This window comes from Strix uralensis, chromosome 1 (assembly GCF_047716275.1).
Source record: "Strix uralensis isolate ZFMK-TIS-50842 chromosome 1, bStrUra1, whole genome shotgun sequence".
Classification (NCBI taxonomy): domain Eukaryota; kingdom Metazoa; phylum Chordata; class Aves; order Strigiformes; family Strigidae; genus Strix; species Strix uralensis.
The window spans coordinates 64,020,461-64,036,695 of NC_133972.1; the positions used below are offsets into that span (position 1 = coordinate 64,020,461).

General features: G+C 36.2%; 1 protein-coding gene across 14 annotated transcripts in view; it reads left to right on the top strand.

The window, feature by feature from the left end:
• Nucleotides 1-16,235, top strand: part of KMT2C (lysine methyltransferase 2C) — a 200,517-nt gene that overhangs the window by 108,164 nt on the left and 76,118 nt on the right. For all 14 annotated transcript variants that reach the window (XM_074868992.1, XM_074869002.1, XM_074868983.1 and 11 more), the window contains 5 exons: nt 853-967; nt 1,790-1,962; nt 2,711-2,871; nt 5,392-5,505; nt 7,180-7,919. In XM_074868992.1, coding sequence (XP_074725093.1) covers nt 853-967; nt 1,790-1,962; nt 2,711-2,871; nt 5,392-5,505; nt 7,180-7,919 — 1,303 coding nt within the window. The remainder of the gene's footprint in view (nt 1-852; nt 968-1,789; nt 1,963-2,710; nt 2,872-5,391; nt 5,506-7,179; nt 7,920-16,235) is intronic.

Consider the following 16,235-nt stretch of genomic DNA (forward strand, 5'->3'; position numbering starts at 1 on the left):
CCTTCTCTCTAGTGGAAAAGTAGAATAAAATGTGATGTTTCCACACCTATTCCTTTATGCAGTATGGCAGTTTTATGCCAGTGTTGAAGAATAGCATTTTAAGCATATCTCCATGAGAGCATTTGTTGTTTTTTAAAATACCAGGTCTCCCAGGTAATCAAGTAGTATCTAATATGTGTGATGCCATATACTGTGAAGCTTTATCAAGGTAAAACTTGTCGCATAGTTATTTATTGAATTAATTTATTTAAACTAAGGCAGAACACAGTGCCTTGAGATACTACCAAACTATTTGACTTACTCTCTGCAGATTTTATCACTGAAATTGGTGGTGGAGCTCTGTACTATATGATTGCAGGAAAATTGAAATTTCTTACTTTAACGTTTGTTTTGCTTTTGCAGTCATATTTGTTGACACTGTAGGAGCTCTGGTAGTCAGAGGTGATGGCTTGTTTTTTTCTTTGGAAAAAACACAGTCAGACTATTTGTAGGAACAAGTACAATTGTGTGTTCTTTTCAGAAGGAAATAAAAGTACATATTTCAGATTTTGAATTGATTTTAGTGCAGAAAGGCCATTAAATCTGCCTACACATATGTAGATGAAAGTGGGCCTATTTCTAGAATTTGGAATGATTGCACAGGCTCAGCACTTGTTAAAGTAAGCATAGTGGTCTTCATCCATACTTAAATGTGAACTTGGGGGCATTATCTTTGGAGCTATTTGTAAGTGGTATTTATATATTTTCAGGGGCTCAGCTATGTGTCTTCCTGTTTAGACTTTTCATTAAATAGATTTTTTGTTATGGCTTGTTTAAATAGGGGTTTTTTTAACCACTTGTTAATCTTCTTAGACATTCTGGGGAAGACAACAAGATGCTGGTGTGCGATACATGCGACAAAGGCTACCATACTTTCTGTCTACAGCCAGTTATGGACGCTGTACCAACAAATGGTTGGAAATGTAAAGTAAGTTAAAGGTTTCAGAAGAATACCATGTCATTATAGGGGCTCAAATTTTGTTAGCCACATTAGGCTTTTCTAGGTGTATTGTGGACTGATGTTGCCGTGTAACATAACTTGTAATTTCTGAAAGAATCCCACTTGTATGTAATCATGTGGCTCTACAGCAAGCTGCTCTTGTGAAGGTTGCTGTCAGTGCAGTGGCTGAAGCAGCTTATGTAGGACAGTAAATCAACCCTCATAGGGGAAAAGAGAAGCCTAGGATCCACGTGGAGTGGATAACCTTCACTTAATGACAGCTGCTTTCATGATCTAATGTAAACTGAAGCCTACGCAGTAGTATATGTAATCTATACTTGAAGACTCTTTATATTCAAGTACTTGCATACGAAAACGGCCGTTTTGCAGCTCAGGGGTTCCTTTGCATTTGAGGAGGGCAGGATGAATTTGTTGTTTTATCATTCATTAACTTTGTGAGTAAGTGTAAGTAATAATAAAAATACGATCTCAGCATGACAAGGGAATTCCCTGTATATGAGATGTATGTAATTTCATAGTTTGTGGCAGTCACAGGATGACTGAGATTAGGAATGAAAAGTTTGGTTTCATAAGAAATACTCCTGTCAAACCATGGAGTAGTGCAAGGGGACTCTTCTTGCTGTTGCACAGGTTCTTCATGCTCTGTTATCAGATCCTGGATAATTTATTAGTTTTATCAAGGACAGAAACTTTATTTAATTTAATTCAAAACAGGAAAATGTCAGTTAATGGCAGTTCTATCACATTGTGAAACATCATAATTAACAATTAAATTCTTGTGATCTCTAGAACTGTAGAGTATGTGCTGAGTGTGGCACACGAACAAGTTGTCAGTGGCACCATAATTGTTTGGTATGTGACAGTTGTTACCAACAGCAAGACAACTTATCTTGTCCTTTCTGTGAAAAACTGTGCCTCCAAGACTTCCAGAAAGATATGTTGCATTGTCACATGTGCAAAAGGTAAGAATCCCAATTTTTGTTAAATTGTACTAAAATGCATAACGTTTGTGGTGAGCTGTATGACATTGATGCATTTCTGTGAAGGGTGTAGACTATATTTGATGTACAATGCTATAGTATCTTGTTGTGCAACATCTTGATCCTTCATACCTAAATACAGTGAACAATAGTAGGAAGTCTTATTTTAATCTTAGCAAATAAGTCTTAATTGGCAGTTACCTGAGGTGTACAGAGAAGTATGTGCTGCTGCTGCTTCTTACATTGCATCTATTTTGTAAGTAAGCAGACTAGAAGAGTCATTGTCCTAACTTTTGAAGACTGTTGTTTACAGTCTTCTGGGGTTTTTTTTAATTTTCAAGTACATGTTCTCTGTTTATTTTTATGTGGTTTTTTATGCCAGTGATTAAAAAAAAAAAAGCACTATTGGGAACTTTTCAAGAATGTAGACTGTATTTCATATTCAATGCTATTGTGTCTTGCTGTGCAGTGTCTTGGTATTGCTATATGTGTTGTGGTCTCCAGTTGGCTTCAGTGACAGTTTAGGTCTTCATGTTTAAATTTGTTCAGTGCTTGACATGCTGATGTATCATGCTTATTTGTCTAAAATTCTCCATAAGAAAGCTTTTTTTTTTTTATTTCCACATAGGAATGGAAACCTGCTATTTTAAAATTGATTTTTACTAGGATACTTTATATATTTATTATTAAAATCATAGTCTAAAATTAATAGACTAATTAATCTCGCCAGGTGGATTCACATAGAATGTGACAGATCTCCAGGTAGTGAATTGGAGTCTCAGTTGAAAGACTACATCTGCACTCTTTGTAAACAAGGAGAAGGGGATCAGACTCAGTCATGTGATGTAATGGACACTTCTGAACTCATCCCTGAACCTGACAGTATAACAGGTAATCAAATGTAATCTTTGTATTTCCAAAATGCTAACATCAAATACAAAATATCTGTATCTGTCTCACTAAGTCTTTTGTAAACCAGCCACTCATATTCTACTCTGTGGAGTTCATCCATTGCTTTTTTTAGCAGCCACTTCTCAAGCAATCCATGGGCAAGCCATCTTCTCAATATGCTTTCTGGCTTCAGGATATTCTGTATTAGAAATGTGGAGAAGTAACCACCTTAATTATGGCTCTCAACTTTCCAGCTCCAGCTTCCCAACCTGTAGCTACAAACTTACCATTTTTTTGGATGTGGAACAGTTCATAAATGTATTTATTTGACAGCCTGTTTTATTCATTTGTGCCTAACTACCAGGCATAAACCACCTTCTGGTAGATGTTCCTCGAAACATCTATTTTTCCTGTTTCCCTCTTGCTACTTGTCAATCTCATAGTGCTCTTTCTCCTCACTATGTCCAGGTAGGACACAGCGGTGGAAGCTGGACTATGTTCAAGGGACAGGTATATTTAACTAAACAGCTTTTAATCAGGTGTCGTTTTTCAAAACAATATATGATTTGTCATCTTGTTTCTGGGAGATTCTTGTCTAAATGGACAAATCAAGTAAAAGGTGGAAAGGGAAGTTGCAGAAAAGTGTAAAAGTATGTTTTTTAAAATGACTTGGTAACAGTAAGGAAGCACAGCGAGAGCTTGGGTCTGTTGATCTGAGTCTGGTGGATCAGCCACAGGACCTGTGTAATGAACTCATAACTACATGCTCTGTTGGATAGCACCTACTCTCATGCAGGCTGAATTTCTGAAGAGAAGTACAGTTGTTAAATTTGGAAGCAAGGTAAAATCTTAACAGATTAACTGCAGTCACTACCACTGCCATGTGCATTTTTGATGCTTAAACAGCAATACTTGTGCATTGATCTTCTGTTAAAAGAAATTGCTAGCTCAGTTGGGTAAGTATCTGTGTTTTTGAAAACCTGATATTTTTTTACTGGAAAGGGGAAGTGTTGAACTACAACAAAACTCTTAATTTTTGTGCGTTCAGGCTGATATTTTGTGTAAACAAGTAATTCTCTTTGATCTTAGCCTATACACATAAGTGTACACCTTTTCTGAGCAGTAAAGAAATGACAAAAAAGATGATCCTGGAGGAAGGGCAGTGACAGTAGGTAAATGTATGTAAGTGAGCAGAAGTTGTCTGTCAGTGAACACGCACATTGAGTTAGAAAAAGTGACGACTTCAACCTTTGAAGATCACTTCCATTCTGAAAGGTTAGTAGAGGCTGTTGGACTCTCAGGCAGTGTATTTAGAACATTTAGGAAGATGTCCAAGTAATATCCAGAACTTACACTGGAAAAACTCCCAGTCTCTACTGAAAACCCTTTTGACTAAGTAACAGGTTTATTTGAAAGACTATAATACTTCTGTTAGGATTTCTAGCTAGTAGAAACATACTTTTCTCCCCAAGGAAGAACAGGACTGTCATCTCAACTACTAGGAGTAATCTGAAGCTATTACATCAGTACAGTCATGCAGTGTTTTATACTCAGGAGAGCACTTTTATACATTAAAATCAGATTTGGAGCCAATCTAAATTTCTCAAAGTTAAAATATCACTTTAAAGTTGGCAGAGTCTGAGAGCAGTTTTTAGGTGCTAAAAGTAGCATCACCTCGTAGTTCCTGGCTTTTTGAACTTTAAAGAGATTTTCTTGAACAGAAAGCAATATTCATTTGACTTTTTTTTTGTGTGTGCTAACATCCATGGAGGATCAGTTCCTTTTGAGTTAATGCTTACTATATACTTTGTTTTTCCTGCTCATACTTTGTCTAGTGCATTTTAATGAATTTTCTTAACTGAAAAACCTTTTACACGAGAGAAAAAAAAAAAACCCATTTCCTGTTTCTGTGCTCTATACTGATACTGTCAGCCAAGGAAGTGCTCAGTAGCCCCCTTTTCCTTGCAAATTCCATATTTAATAGGAGGAACTCACAGATTGAGGTATCCTAGTTTGAAAGTGGCAAAATTTAGTTTTTCATGTTGTTGAACACGTACGTTGAAAATCAGTGTTCCAAGTGCTGATAGTAGATGGAACCTCATATCTATGCCATAAGCCATTGTAGTATTTGTATAAAAATTTGAAGCTACAAGTTCTGTTTTGGTTAGCAGACTGGAATTTGAGAAGAGACTTTTTTGTATTGTTCAGGTAATGCAAAATTCTGTGACTATGTATAAATTTAATTTACACATAAATAGGTGTATATAATTGCTTTACAGACATTTTTCACTGTCTGAAACGTATAAAACAGGTTCAGTGTTAATGAGAAAAAGGCTCTTAACCTTTAAGGAGTACTATATAGTCTCTCTAACCTCATTGACCTGATTTGTCCTAACTCTTATCATATTGTTAAATACGTTCTCTTTAGCCAAAAGGTCAAACGGTGACGGCAACTACTAATGCCTAAGTAGTAGAATGAACATCATATCAATTTTGATAACTTCTTTGCCTCTCCTTAAGCTTCTACAAATGAAATAGAAATGGAAAGTGGTGGAGAGGATATGACATTTCAGGAACAGCCCATTACTGGTGGTGGCCCTGGTCAAGAATCAGCTGTGGGATGTGTCGCAGATGGTAAGAAAGAGTTTTTGCAGTCTAAGAAAATGCTAGTACAGAACCCTATTACATTCAGTAAGGTTTGTGGTACTTTATAGATTTAAGAGGGGAACGTGCCTGGAAAGCAGTAGGAGACAAATTGCATCAGTTCTACTTTCTGAACTCTCAAGCAAGAGTGTTACCTTTTTTGCTTAAAAAGTACTTTATTGAAGGCAAAGGTAGTCTTCAGAATATTTGTGTAGGAGAAAGTTGTTTCACTTTTTTGGTGGGACTAGCTTTCTCCAAAAGCTGGAAATGCAGTTAAATCCTTTTGTACACTGGAGGTTTATAGTACAAACTTCTATTTGTTGCTATTCAGATACAGTCACTCACACTTTCTCTTCAAGTCTTTTTTGTTTGTAGCTGCCAGTAGCTGGATTGGATTAATTTCCTCTGGTGTGTTTTGGGACATGCTACAGAACTTCTTTCCAGTTTATGTGCTTTGTGGTTGTAACTCCACAAGTATCTTTGGTTAAGGATTTATTCTTTTCATTTTTTTCCTTTGTAAATAAAAGAAAATTTGTTTAATAATGAAATGTACTCATCCAGACAGAGTGTGCTGCAGTAGCTGATCACTGTGTTCTGGGAATAAATATATCTTATCAATCACACATGAAGTACCAGCCAAAGAAAAGAATACAAATAGAATGTTTTCTGGGTCATGTCCTCTAAATGTCTTAGTGACTAATATCAATGGTAAAGAACTTGCCAGTATGTCCCATCCACTCTCAGTTGATGTTGGAGGATGGTTGCTATAAGGGGAAACAAGAAACCTGCATTTAAAGCCAAAGCAAAAAAAATATCTTGCAGATTAACTGTGATCACTGTTATGCATCACAGCCTGTGGTATAAGGCCATGATTTAAAACTGTCAGTGAAGACACATTCATAATTAAATGCTAGGCTTTGAACTGTAGTGGCTGAGGAGGTTGTAGCCGTGTGAATTTAGGAGTGGAAGTGTGATAGAAAGTAAATGGCCTGTAAGAGAATCAGGGTCCATCAAAAGATATGAGAAGCCAAATCCAGAGCAAAGACTGTGATTCTCCGTGGAATGGACACAAGACTCTGGCACTCCTTGGTGAAGAAAGTTGTGGGTGAAAAGTGCTTGATTTGGTTCAAGGGAAGGCTAGACAAATATTTTTGAAAGAAATCTATGAGATATTAGTAAACTGTTTTTCAGGTGATTTCCTAAAGTCTGGAAGAGTGCTAGGAGGGAAATGTTTTTTATTTGTACTTGTCCTGTTCTTCTTAGCTGTCTGCTTTTTGGAAGTGTTGTGACAGTTGCTTAAAATACATTAATGTATGCTAGTATACATCTTCAATACAGAGAAATGAAAAAGGAGAAGCTCCTTTTAGCTGCTTACCTGAAAATACGTGTTCAGATTTCTCACAAATTAATCTTGAGTCTACTTTCTTGTGATTTACTCTGCTGTGTTTCCAGGGTACAAAAATAATGAACTAAAACCATAAACTACTATAAAGATAGTTACAAAGAAACATACTTATGAAGTATATTTTAAGCTACGTATTAAATTCACTTGAGTAAAGTGATATGTACTTGGTGTACTTGATGTGTACCAAGTATACTTGTTGACCGGTACGCCTGTGTAAGTTTTTCTTCTTTGCACTGAGCCTTTAATATGGTTGTACTTAGTTACAGGCATATCACCAGAAGAAAAGACCATGGAACTGGAAACAGAAGTCTCTGTTGAAATGAATTCAGCTGAAGTGGAAATGTCTCCTCAAAAGACACCAGCATCAGGTGACAGTCAGACTGAGAAAATGATGGAAGTGATAGAAGGTGTTCAAGCTGTAATACAGCAGGAGTTAGACAAACAAGTGGAAGAGACACAGCTACCACAAGGTAGTGTGGAGGTATCAGAAGTATCCACAGTAGACTCTCGGTCTCTGTCTTCAGTACCTGAGACCATAACTGTGACGCCAGAAATAGAGGAGACTGAAAGTAAAGGAGATATTTGTATCCCCGTAGAACAACAACTGGATATAATAAAAGTGCAAAAAGATGTAGAAAAAGGAGAAACCCATGAAAAGTCAGAAACACCAGCTCTTCTAGAAGTAGAAACTACTTCTGCAAATGAAGGTGTTGCAAATAGTTCACCAGTTGGAGACAAACCTATAAAATCACCAGCTGAGACTTATCCCTCACTTCCCCCATCGGTTAATATAAGCAAGACAAATGTGTCTTCCTCGCCCGATGTTTCATTAGACTTGCATTCTGCACGAGATGTACAGCCCAGTCAGCCCCCAGCATTGCCTTCTGCTGCTGGAAGTGCTCTCCCAACGACTTACATATCAGTCACTCCAAAAATTGGCATGGGAAAACCAGCCATCACCAAACGCAAGTTTTCTCCTGGGAGACCCAGATCAAGACAGGTAAGTGTGGCAAATATTTCATTATACTTTTAGAAGGACATAGTTCAAACTTCAGTATAATGCATTAAATTCACCTATTTTTTAGGATGTAGTATGCATTTATTCTTCTAAATGAATGTGTAGTTTATTTCTTCCAGAAGGTAATTTCATGTTAAGTAATTGAGAGATCAGACATCATAAAGGTTCTCTAATGAAAATTAAAAGTTTCTTTCAGCTCATGCTTAGAGTAAAATAAAAGAAAATTTGCTGTATTTTTAATACACACGCTACATATGCAGGTATATGTAATGTTGTGCCTTTAACCTTATAATCTTTTTCATATATACATTTATTTTGGCTAGTACTTTCAAAGTGTGTTAACGTTTCCGAAACCTGCAACAACTGCTGTTTCTGTCACGCTGCCAGATATTATCTTGACAGACATTTTTAATGGTGTTGCAAATAATTTAATGATTTTGTTACATTAGCAAATACCGTGTAAGAACTGTTTGGTATAAATTGTTGTGATTTGACTAGGATTACATCTGATAAGTGAAAAGAAATCCTTAAGGCTGTCGCCTTCTGCAGCATCTTGCTCTATATTCAACTCATTTAGTTGTAGGGATAATAGTTCATCAATCTGTAGGATTTATTTTGTGTTTGCAAAATTTGCACAAAAAGTATGTCAGTATAACAAATTAGTGTTTCATTTCTGATCTCATCACAATTTATTTTTAGTCTTGGGGACTTCTAGGTTGATGATTTCATGCTTTTCTGAATTTAGTGTAAAAACTTTTTATATATTGCATAATTCTTTCAATTTTTATGTGTTATGTAAGGGTTCAAAATTCTTGGTTTTTAAGAAAAGGTATGAGATAGTGTTCTGAAAAGGTTAAAAGTATATAATAAAGGCAGAAAACATAAGAAATTAAATTTGGAAGGTTTTAGAGTATCTCTGGGCTTCTTTTTTACCCTAATATACAAGCATGGATTAAAATATTTTTTTCTTAATACTTTGTACTGTCCTAAAAATTAAATTTATTTTCTTAGCTTATTATACATATTGAAGAGGAGTTGGGTTCTTAGGCAGTTTAAAATTAGTTTATGTTGGGAAAGTTTATTTGTCTTCTTTTGTGTTCCAGTATTGTATTGCTATACTTAAAGAGTTGTATTTATTTTGCTGTGCAATTTACCCCTGCTCTGCATGGGAGCCAGCATCATGATACTGGTAATAAAATTAGTTAACTATCAGAGAACCCACTGAGGAAAACATTAAGGCTGACCCCAACTTTAAATGTCTGTAGCAGAACAGATACACGTCTTAAAAAACAAAAAATAACCAGCTGTAAAAGTAGCAATTTGTATATTCTATGTACTCTAGAGTATAGACATTAACCTCTTAATATGTGGTGTAAGTAGTGCAAATAAAACTGAGTTGAATTATAATTTATAAGTAAGGTGTAAAACAAAATCCTAGCTGTGATGCTGACTCAATATAATCTGTTTGCAAATTACATTTTAAAATAAAAAGGTACTTAGCAGCTCAGCAGTACCAGTTGGAGAGTTGGACAAGGTACTTGTAAAATTCATGATCTGTCTTGTAAAAGTATATTTGAAGTCTGTGAAGGTTTCTTTTGATTTCGGATTACCTTTGTCTTGCACTTTAAAAACACGTATTGAGCTGGAACTTTTGTGAAGCAAATAGCAATTTTCTGGTAAGAAAAGCACATGCATACTTTGTTTTAAGTCCCAGTACACTTTCTTGCTTTCCACTGATTATTCATTTTTAGCACAGATTGGCATCTCATAGAAATCTGTGAAAAATTGTCTGGACTAAGGACTGAAAAAAAATGAAGACCCTGTGGATACTTGATTAGTGAAAAATAGACACTTTTTCTGACCAGTAATCTAAATTCATCTTAACTAGTTGGTAGGGATTTGGGATCTTTTTCAGACTCTTCATTGGTCAGTTTTTACTTTTGTTTATCTGATTCTTCATGATGGACATACCTGTAGATGATATGTCTTTTGAAAAAAAGAAAAAAAGCTTGTATATAATAGATGTTTTCTAAACCAGCTTTATTATTAGGACCTCATTTCTGCTTCCACTCAGATTAGGAATTCTGTGTTTATTTTGCTGCAGTTAGATTTTTCTAGGTCACTGTGCAGTAAGGTATATATCATATCTGCAGAGATATGTATATGCTTTAAAAAGTGACAAAATTATCTCTGGTGCTGTAAGTTTGCCGCGTTAACTTCCTACTTGGGGCTTGGCTGAGGGACTGAAACCTGTCAGATGATGGTCTGTAGAGTATAAATAAGAGATTTAGAAATGTCCAGTTCCAGGTGGGTGCTTTCCTTTTGAGCAAGATGTAATTGGACAAATCCATGGTAGGTAAGGCATGTGTTTAAATGTTTTAGCCTTTGAATTGCACACAGAAATTGTTCTAAGTTTGTTTTGGTTTGGTTTGGGTTTTTTTAATTACTAATTTTTAATGTGTGGTTTTTCTCTGAGTGCCACTGAAGAGGAATTTTGCCTTCTGAAAAGCAGGTTAATTTTATGGGTCTGAGGTTTGCTTTTTTCTGTTTGAAAAATAACACCTAATGCTGTGGTGTTGCTTTGTGTCAGGACCTAGATTATGTGATACAAATGTTACCTTGTACCAGCTGAATAAGATCTTAGCAACATGACTTACAGGGCAGTAAAATAAGAGAGAAAAGTTATACAAACAGGACTGGGTTATTTTCACTGATTAAAGAGGTTGTGGCTCCTAATACTTGGTGAGGCTAACACTGGTGCCACAGCTGCGTTCTTCTGTTGCACAAAGGAACTGTCACTGCAGAACTCATTGCTTGTCCAGGACTGCACAGGTTTCAAATAGATAAGTCATAAAGAGTCTTGATTACTCTGTGGACCCCGAAGACAAGCCAACATTAGCCAGTTTTCACAGATGGCAATATTCTTCACTTTCTCCTAGCAGATTTAAATCTTTTAATATGTAGTTTACCTTGGTGGAATGTCCTGTTCCTGTTTAAAAAAAAAAAAAAAATAATCCATTGTAATGGATTTATGGAACTTCATAGGAAGAAGAATAGGAAAAAAAATTATCTGGATCCTGAATATATTGCTTCTCCTTTTTGTAAGACACTGTAGTCAGGGGAATCCATGTAAAGGAATAGTTTCTGATTTAAATTTGTTTTCATTTAATGTATTGTGCTGGGCAGTAGGATGAATGATTATCCCTTTCTTCAAAATCTATTCATAGAATTGGTAATGAAATATACTTGAATAATTATTCAGTTTTACTATTAAATACAAAGTTATGTATAGTCTGAAGTGATTTCCTGTATTGGATCTTAGTAGTTTGCATTTGTAATAGGCTTTAGTGATGTGTCTGCAACACTGCTACATCATTCCTATTTTGAAAGGACTAAAACCTATCTCGCAAACCGTGAAGACAATATTCTGCTTAAAAGGCTTCATGAGACCCTTCCAGGTCCCTATCAGCGTTGCTGTCGTCACCACCCCTCTTCCCCCCTAGCATTTTTGCAGGCATCACTATTTGGTTAGAAGCAACAGGAGAAAATCCATCTTGTAAACAAAAGAGGAGCTATGTATAAATCAATGTGTAAGTACAGTTATACTGATAAGAATTGCTTTTGCTGCTACAAACTTATTCCACTTTGGAGAATCTGTTTTTTTTCTGTGTCAGCCTAAGAACTCCTGTCAGTAAGGTGCTCTTCTAGTAACAGTGTTTGTTAGGATAGTATATTATCCATACCTTCAGTTACAGGTAAGCTTTAAATCTGCATCCAGCCCAGTGAGAAGACCCTCCATCTGCCAAACTTTGCTGGCAGATATCCTGACTTCCCATGGGTTTTGGTCCCTGGGCTGTCTCTTCCCTGTTTCCATTATCCTTACGGAGCCATACTGGTTTTTATATATTTCTGAAACATAGCTGTTCATAGATCAGAGATACTCACTAGTAGCTGCCAACGTGATAAAATTTTTACAGTGCTGTCCTCAGAGTTGTGTCTGCACAGTGTCTTCTCCATGGAACATGCAGATTCTCCACCCTTGCCTATAAACTGCAAATTTGTACCAGGAGCAGGACCTCTGATCTTTTTCATATTTCTTTTTTCTGAAATAGTAGTCTTAAAAGAAATAATCACCTAAGTTTATTGATGACTAATCTGACGTATATCTAGTTTGAAATAACTCTTCACAAGGAAAATGGCTGTTTTTCTGTGGAGGTATACTTTGAATGATATTGGGTATATTCTCTGTATCTGAATTGAACAAATTTGAAAGTTATTTTTGCTACAGCACTGTGTACTGGAAAGCATAATATGAAGTCAGTAAGTGGAGGGCATTGCAACATATGCATCAAAGACTGGTAGGTAAAGAGTTGAAAATGATCTGCAGAATAAAATAGAGTAGTGAATAATAACCTTCTACTGTATTTGTTATACCATAAGTATTATTTTAGAATGCATTCCATGGAAAATACTGTGATTAGAGGTATTTCATTTCGTCATGAAGATTTTGGTGGTCACTGTTAGATGGCTCACTACATATTTCTAGGTCTTTTAAGAGATTTTCTAAAATGACACTGAAAAATGCAAAGCACTGTGGTAGGTTTGGATGTATGTTCTTTCTTGGGTATTAGGGCTTTTTTTCTGTCTTCAATTATATGGTACCACTAAGTATGTTGTTGTAGTGGTAGACGTTGGAAAAAAAGATGAAAAAGAGGTTTTTTTCAAGGATTAGTTTATGTTACGGTTTTTATGGGTTTTTTATGAGGGGAGCTGTATTTTGAACTGATTAGATTTTGTTCACAACCCTAAAATTACATTAAATATTAAATTGCAAATCCAGCTTTGTGCAGTTGTGATTGCAGTAGATTTCATAAAGTGTTAAGCAGCTAAACACAGTCAGTGGTAATTTAGTGAGATCTCCTGACCCTTGCTGACATTGGGTTTCCTTTTGTTATAATTTACTTGCAGCTGTGTTGTTCAGTTTCGAGGACTCAAGAATATGATGGAGAATTAGAACTTCCTGTTTCTGTCACAGTACATAATTATTGCCGTGGTTCTGATGTAAATGATCTGAATAGAACTTTCTCTTCAGTGTTGTGTGGTAATGGGCATTAATTAAAAGCCAAAATATAATTAATGCATCTCTTTGATGTAATTTATTTGTTCGCAGTACTGTGGAAGTGTATGCTTTTAATTAAGTTTATCTGACCAAGAATTCAAATGTTTCTGATCTACAATAAAACTTGGATTAAATTTCCAATTTAATTCTTAACAATATGGTTCATAAATCATATACAATTCATTTTGTTTTGCAAGACCAACTGTTTCATATTCAGATTTAATGTACTATTAGCTTTTTAATCTTACTTAATCACTAAAGAAGTGTGTCTTCTTAAAAAGAAAATTTTTGTGTGTCCCAGATAAGAGTAGGTAGTTTTAGTTGTTGATTAAGCATTTTCAGCATGTTTGAGATCTTGAATTTTGACCCTTAGCCAGCATGTTGCCTGCCTTATAAATTGATGTAAAGATTGTTTTTGCAATACATAGATTTTCTTTGTGTTGCTATACAGATTTTCTTTGAGTTGCCATATTATAAGAACTATAAGAATTGTAAGTTACTATGCATTATGAATTTTAGAAATACAGGGAAACTGTAACTAAAATTCAGTGAAAGTTTGAACTTTATGGTGCTAAAATGGAATGTTCTTTAGTATTAAATACATGTCTAGCAAAGTTACATTTCCTGTTGCCACAAATCTGCTGATGTAGTTGCTAACTAGTGTGACAGTGCTTAGTAAAAACATGAGATTTCGACAGAGAAGTGATTCATAAACTACAATGCTCTTGATATAACAAAATCAGGCTTCAGTCTTGCCATGTCTGCCTGGTGGAACTTGCCGCGAGCTTGAGGAGTGGGATTCACCCAACCACAGATATCTGCAGTGTTAAAGATCTGCTGTAGTCACCTTGAGGTTCCCTTTAGAGTTGCTGGAGAGAAGAAGACACGTAGGGTGAGACTAAACTGACACCCTCTGTCCCACGTGGTGAATTGCCCTCTGCAAGCACCCGTTTCCCTTCCTTGGCCATGCAAGGAGCCCAAGGTGGTTCAGCAGAGGTAGAGCGTGATGTGTGTTTTGGAGGAGTTGCCCCAGGAATGTGTTTTCGTAGGTGTATCAAACCTCCATTTCTGTGGAAGCTTGCTTTCTTTCTTTCCCCCCGTTTCGGACTTGGTGCGGTTGTGCCCATGTTATGTCATGAATGTTACGCCCTTATGCCGTGGCTGTGAACAGGGAGTCCCGTCCATCTCTAGGTTTGCAGGTGCAGAAGGTTGAGCAGAAGCTCAACACTATTGCCCTGTTAGAGGTTATTGATCCTTTTGATCTGCTGAGTTGTCTGCATGATGACCATGTAAACGAAGTCAAGCAAAAAACGGGGATAGCAAAATCTTAGGATGTAAGCTGTTTAATCAAGCATCCTCACTGTAGCCCAAGTGCAGGTGAGCAGTTGCTGGCACTAGTTGTCCAGCTGGAGTATTTTTTGGAAGCACCTTGGCAGAGGGGAGACAATGAAGGGCAGTTGAAAACATACAGGTAGTTTTCTGGCCGCTAAGCACTTTGTAGGTTGTATGTCTAATTACCGCCTTGTGTGGGCAGAATTGTAAAGTTCTTATTTTTTTAAGTGCTATATTATGCATATTCCCTTTCCCATGCAAGCATAGGTAAACTCCTAGAAAGCAGATTTATATGGAGTACCACTGTGTCCACACTGTGGATTGTGCCACTTGAACAATGTTGGCATTTTTAAAACTTTTCTGCGTAATTAGGCTTTTAGGTCACTGCCAAGCTTTTTCTTTTGGATTTATTGTGCCAGTTTGAATACTGAGCTCTCTGAGCAGCCGTAGGTTACTGCCTACCCAGCTCTGCAAGCAGAAGGCATCATATGAGCTTTTCCTCATCTGCTTGAGAGTAAGCGAAATGTTGGGTCACGCTCACCTTCATCAGCAGATTGAGCTAACCTGGCTGTGCCTTACATGGATTAGGGAGGTCTTGCCCGTGATCCTTCTGGCTTGAAATCAGTTGAGGGGTAGTTTCAGTCAGCACAGCTGTGAACAAAATACCTATTTACAGTCTGAGATGAATATATGTTTTGATGAGTTGTTGATTCCAGCGAAACTGTTTCCCATACATTCTTGATGGAGAATATTTCATTTCAGAAAAAACCCCACATTTTGCAAAGCTATCTCATTTTTCTTAATGCTTATTATTGCATAGCCCAGTATTCAAAGCGTAAATGTGTTTGGGCTTGCCCATGTGAGCTGTTATGCATGTGTGAATAGTTGGGACTATTAGTATGCATGAGGTTATTCCTCTGTGTATCATCTGTGTGATTCTACTGCTGAATGTCATTCTCAAGAAGGTAAACCTATACTTTTCATCTGTTCTACTTCTTACCTTGGTATTCATTATTTCTTATTCTCACAAACTTAGAATTAGGAAAATGTATTATCTTTTAACTATACTAACATGTAAATTTAGAATGAAGTTATTTATGATGGCTATCTCCTCCAGTATTTACTCAGGGTTCAAGAAAGTCTTCCACTGATTTTAATGTGTATGAGGAACTTCAGTGGGTTTTTTTCTTGCCCATCTTAGCATTGTCTGCTTATTTTGCCATTTTTTTTTGTGTTATACATATCTCACCGTGATGGGAACTATATAAATAGGAATAGTAATATATTAGTTAAAAAGAGTTTGTAGGTACACCATATGGATGTATATTATTACATGTGTATAATAACATGTTAAAATTTGATACCACAGCATAACATGGAAACACTGGGGTGAAAAAAACTCAGTAGCGGGTTTTATAATGCTTTATTTGTGGCAAACTTGCAGGAAAGAGATACTTTGTTGATTACCATGGCTGTTCTTTTTTTTTCCCCAATGATTTATTTATATTGCTTTTGTTTCACATGCTTCTCAAACTAGTTGTTGCTGTGATTGTCAGTAGTTCAGACTCAAAAGTTGACTAAGGCCATCTGTTTTTTCAAATTGTGATTTGAAGTGTAAAAGGGGATGTTACCATCTCAACTACTGTCTTCTTCATTTGATGCAGTAAAATTTAGGGGTATAAGTTGTTACGATTGCTTGCTTTCAATTTGTATTATGCTTTGTTTATAAAACTCATTTTGTTGTACTTAACCATTGGAGGTTAATATTTGTTTTAGTGTATGTTTCAATGAGAACCTAAAAATTTCCCACCTTCCTCTCACTCAGCGAACTAATTGACTACTTAAGT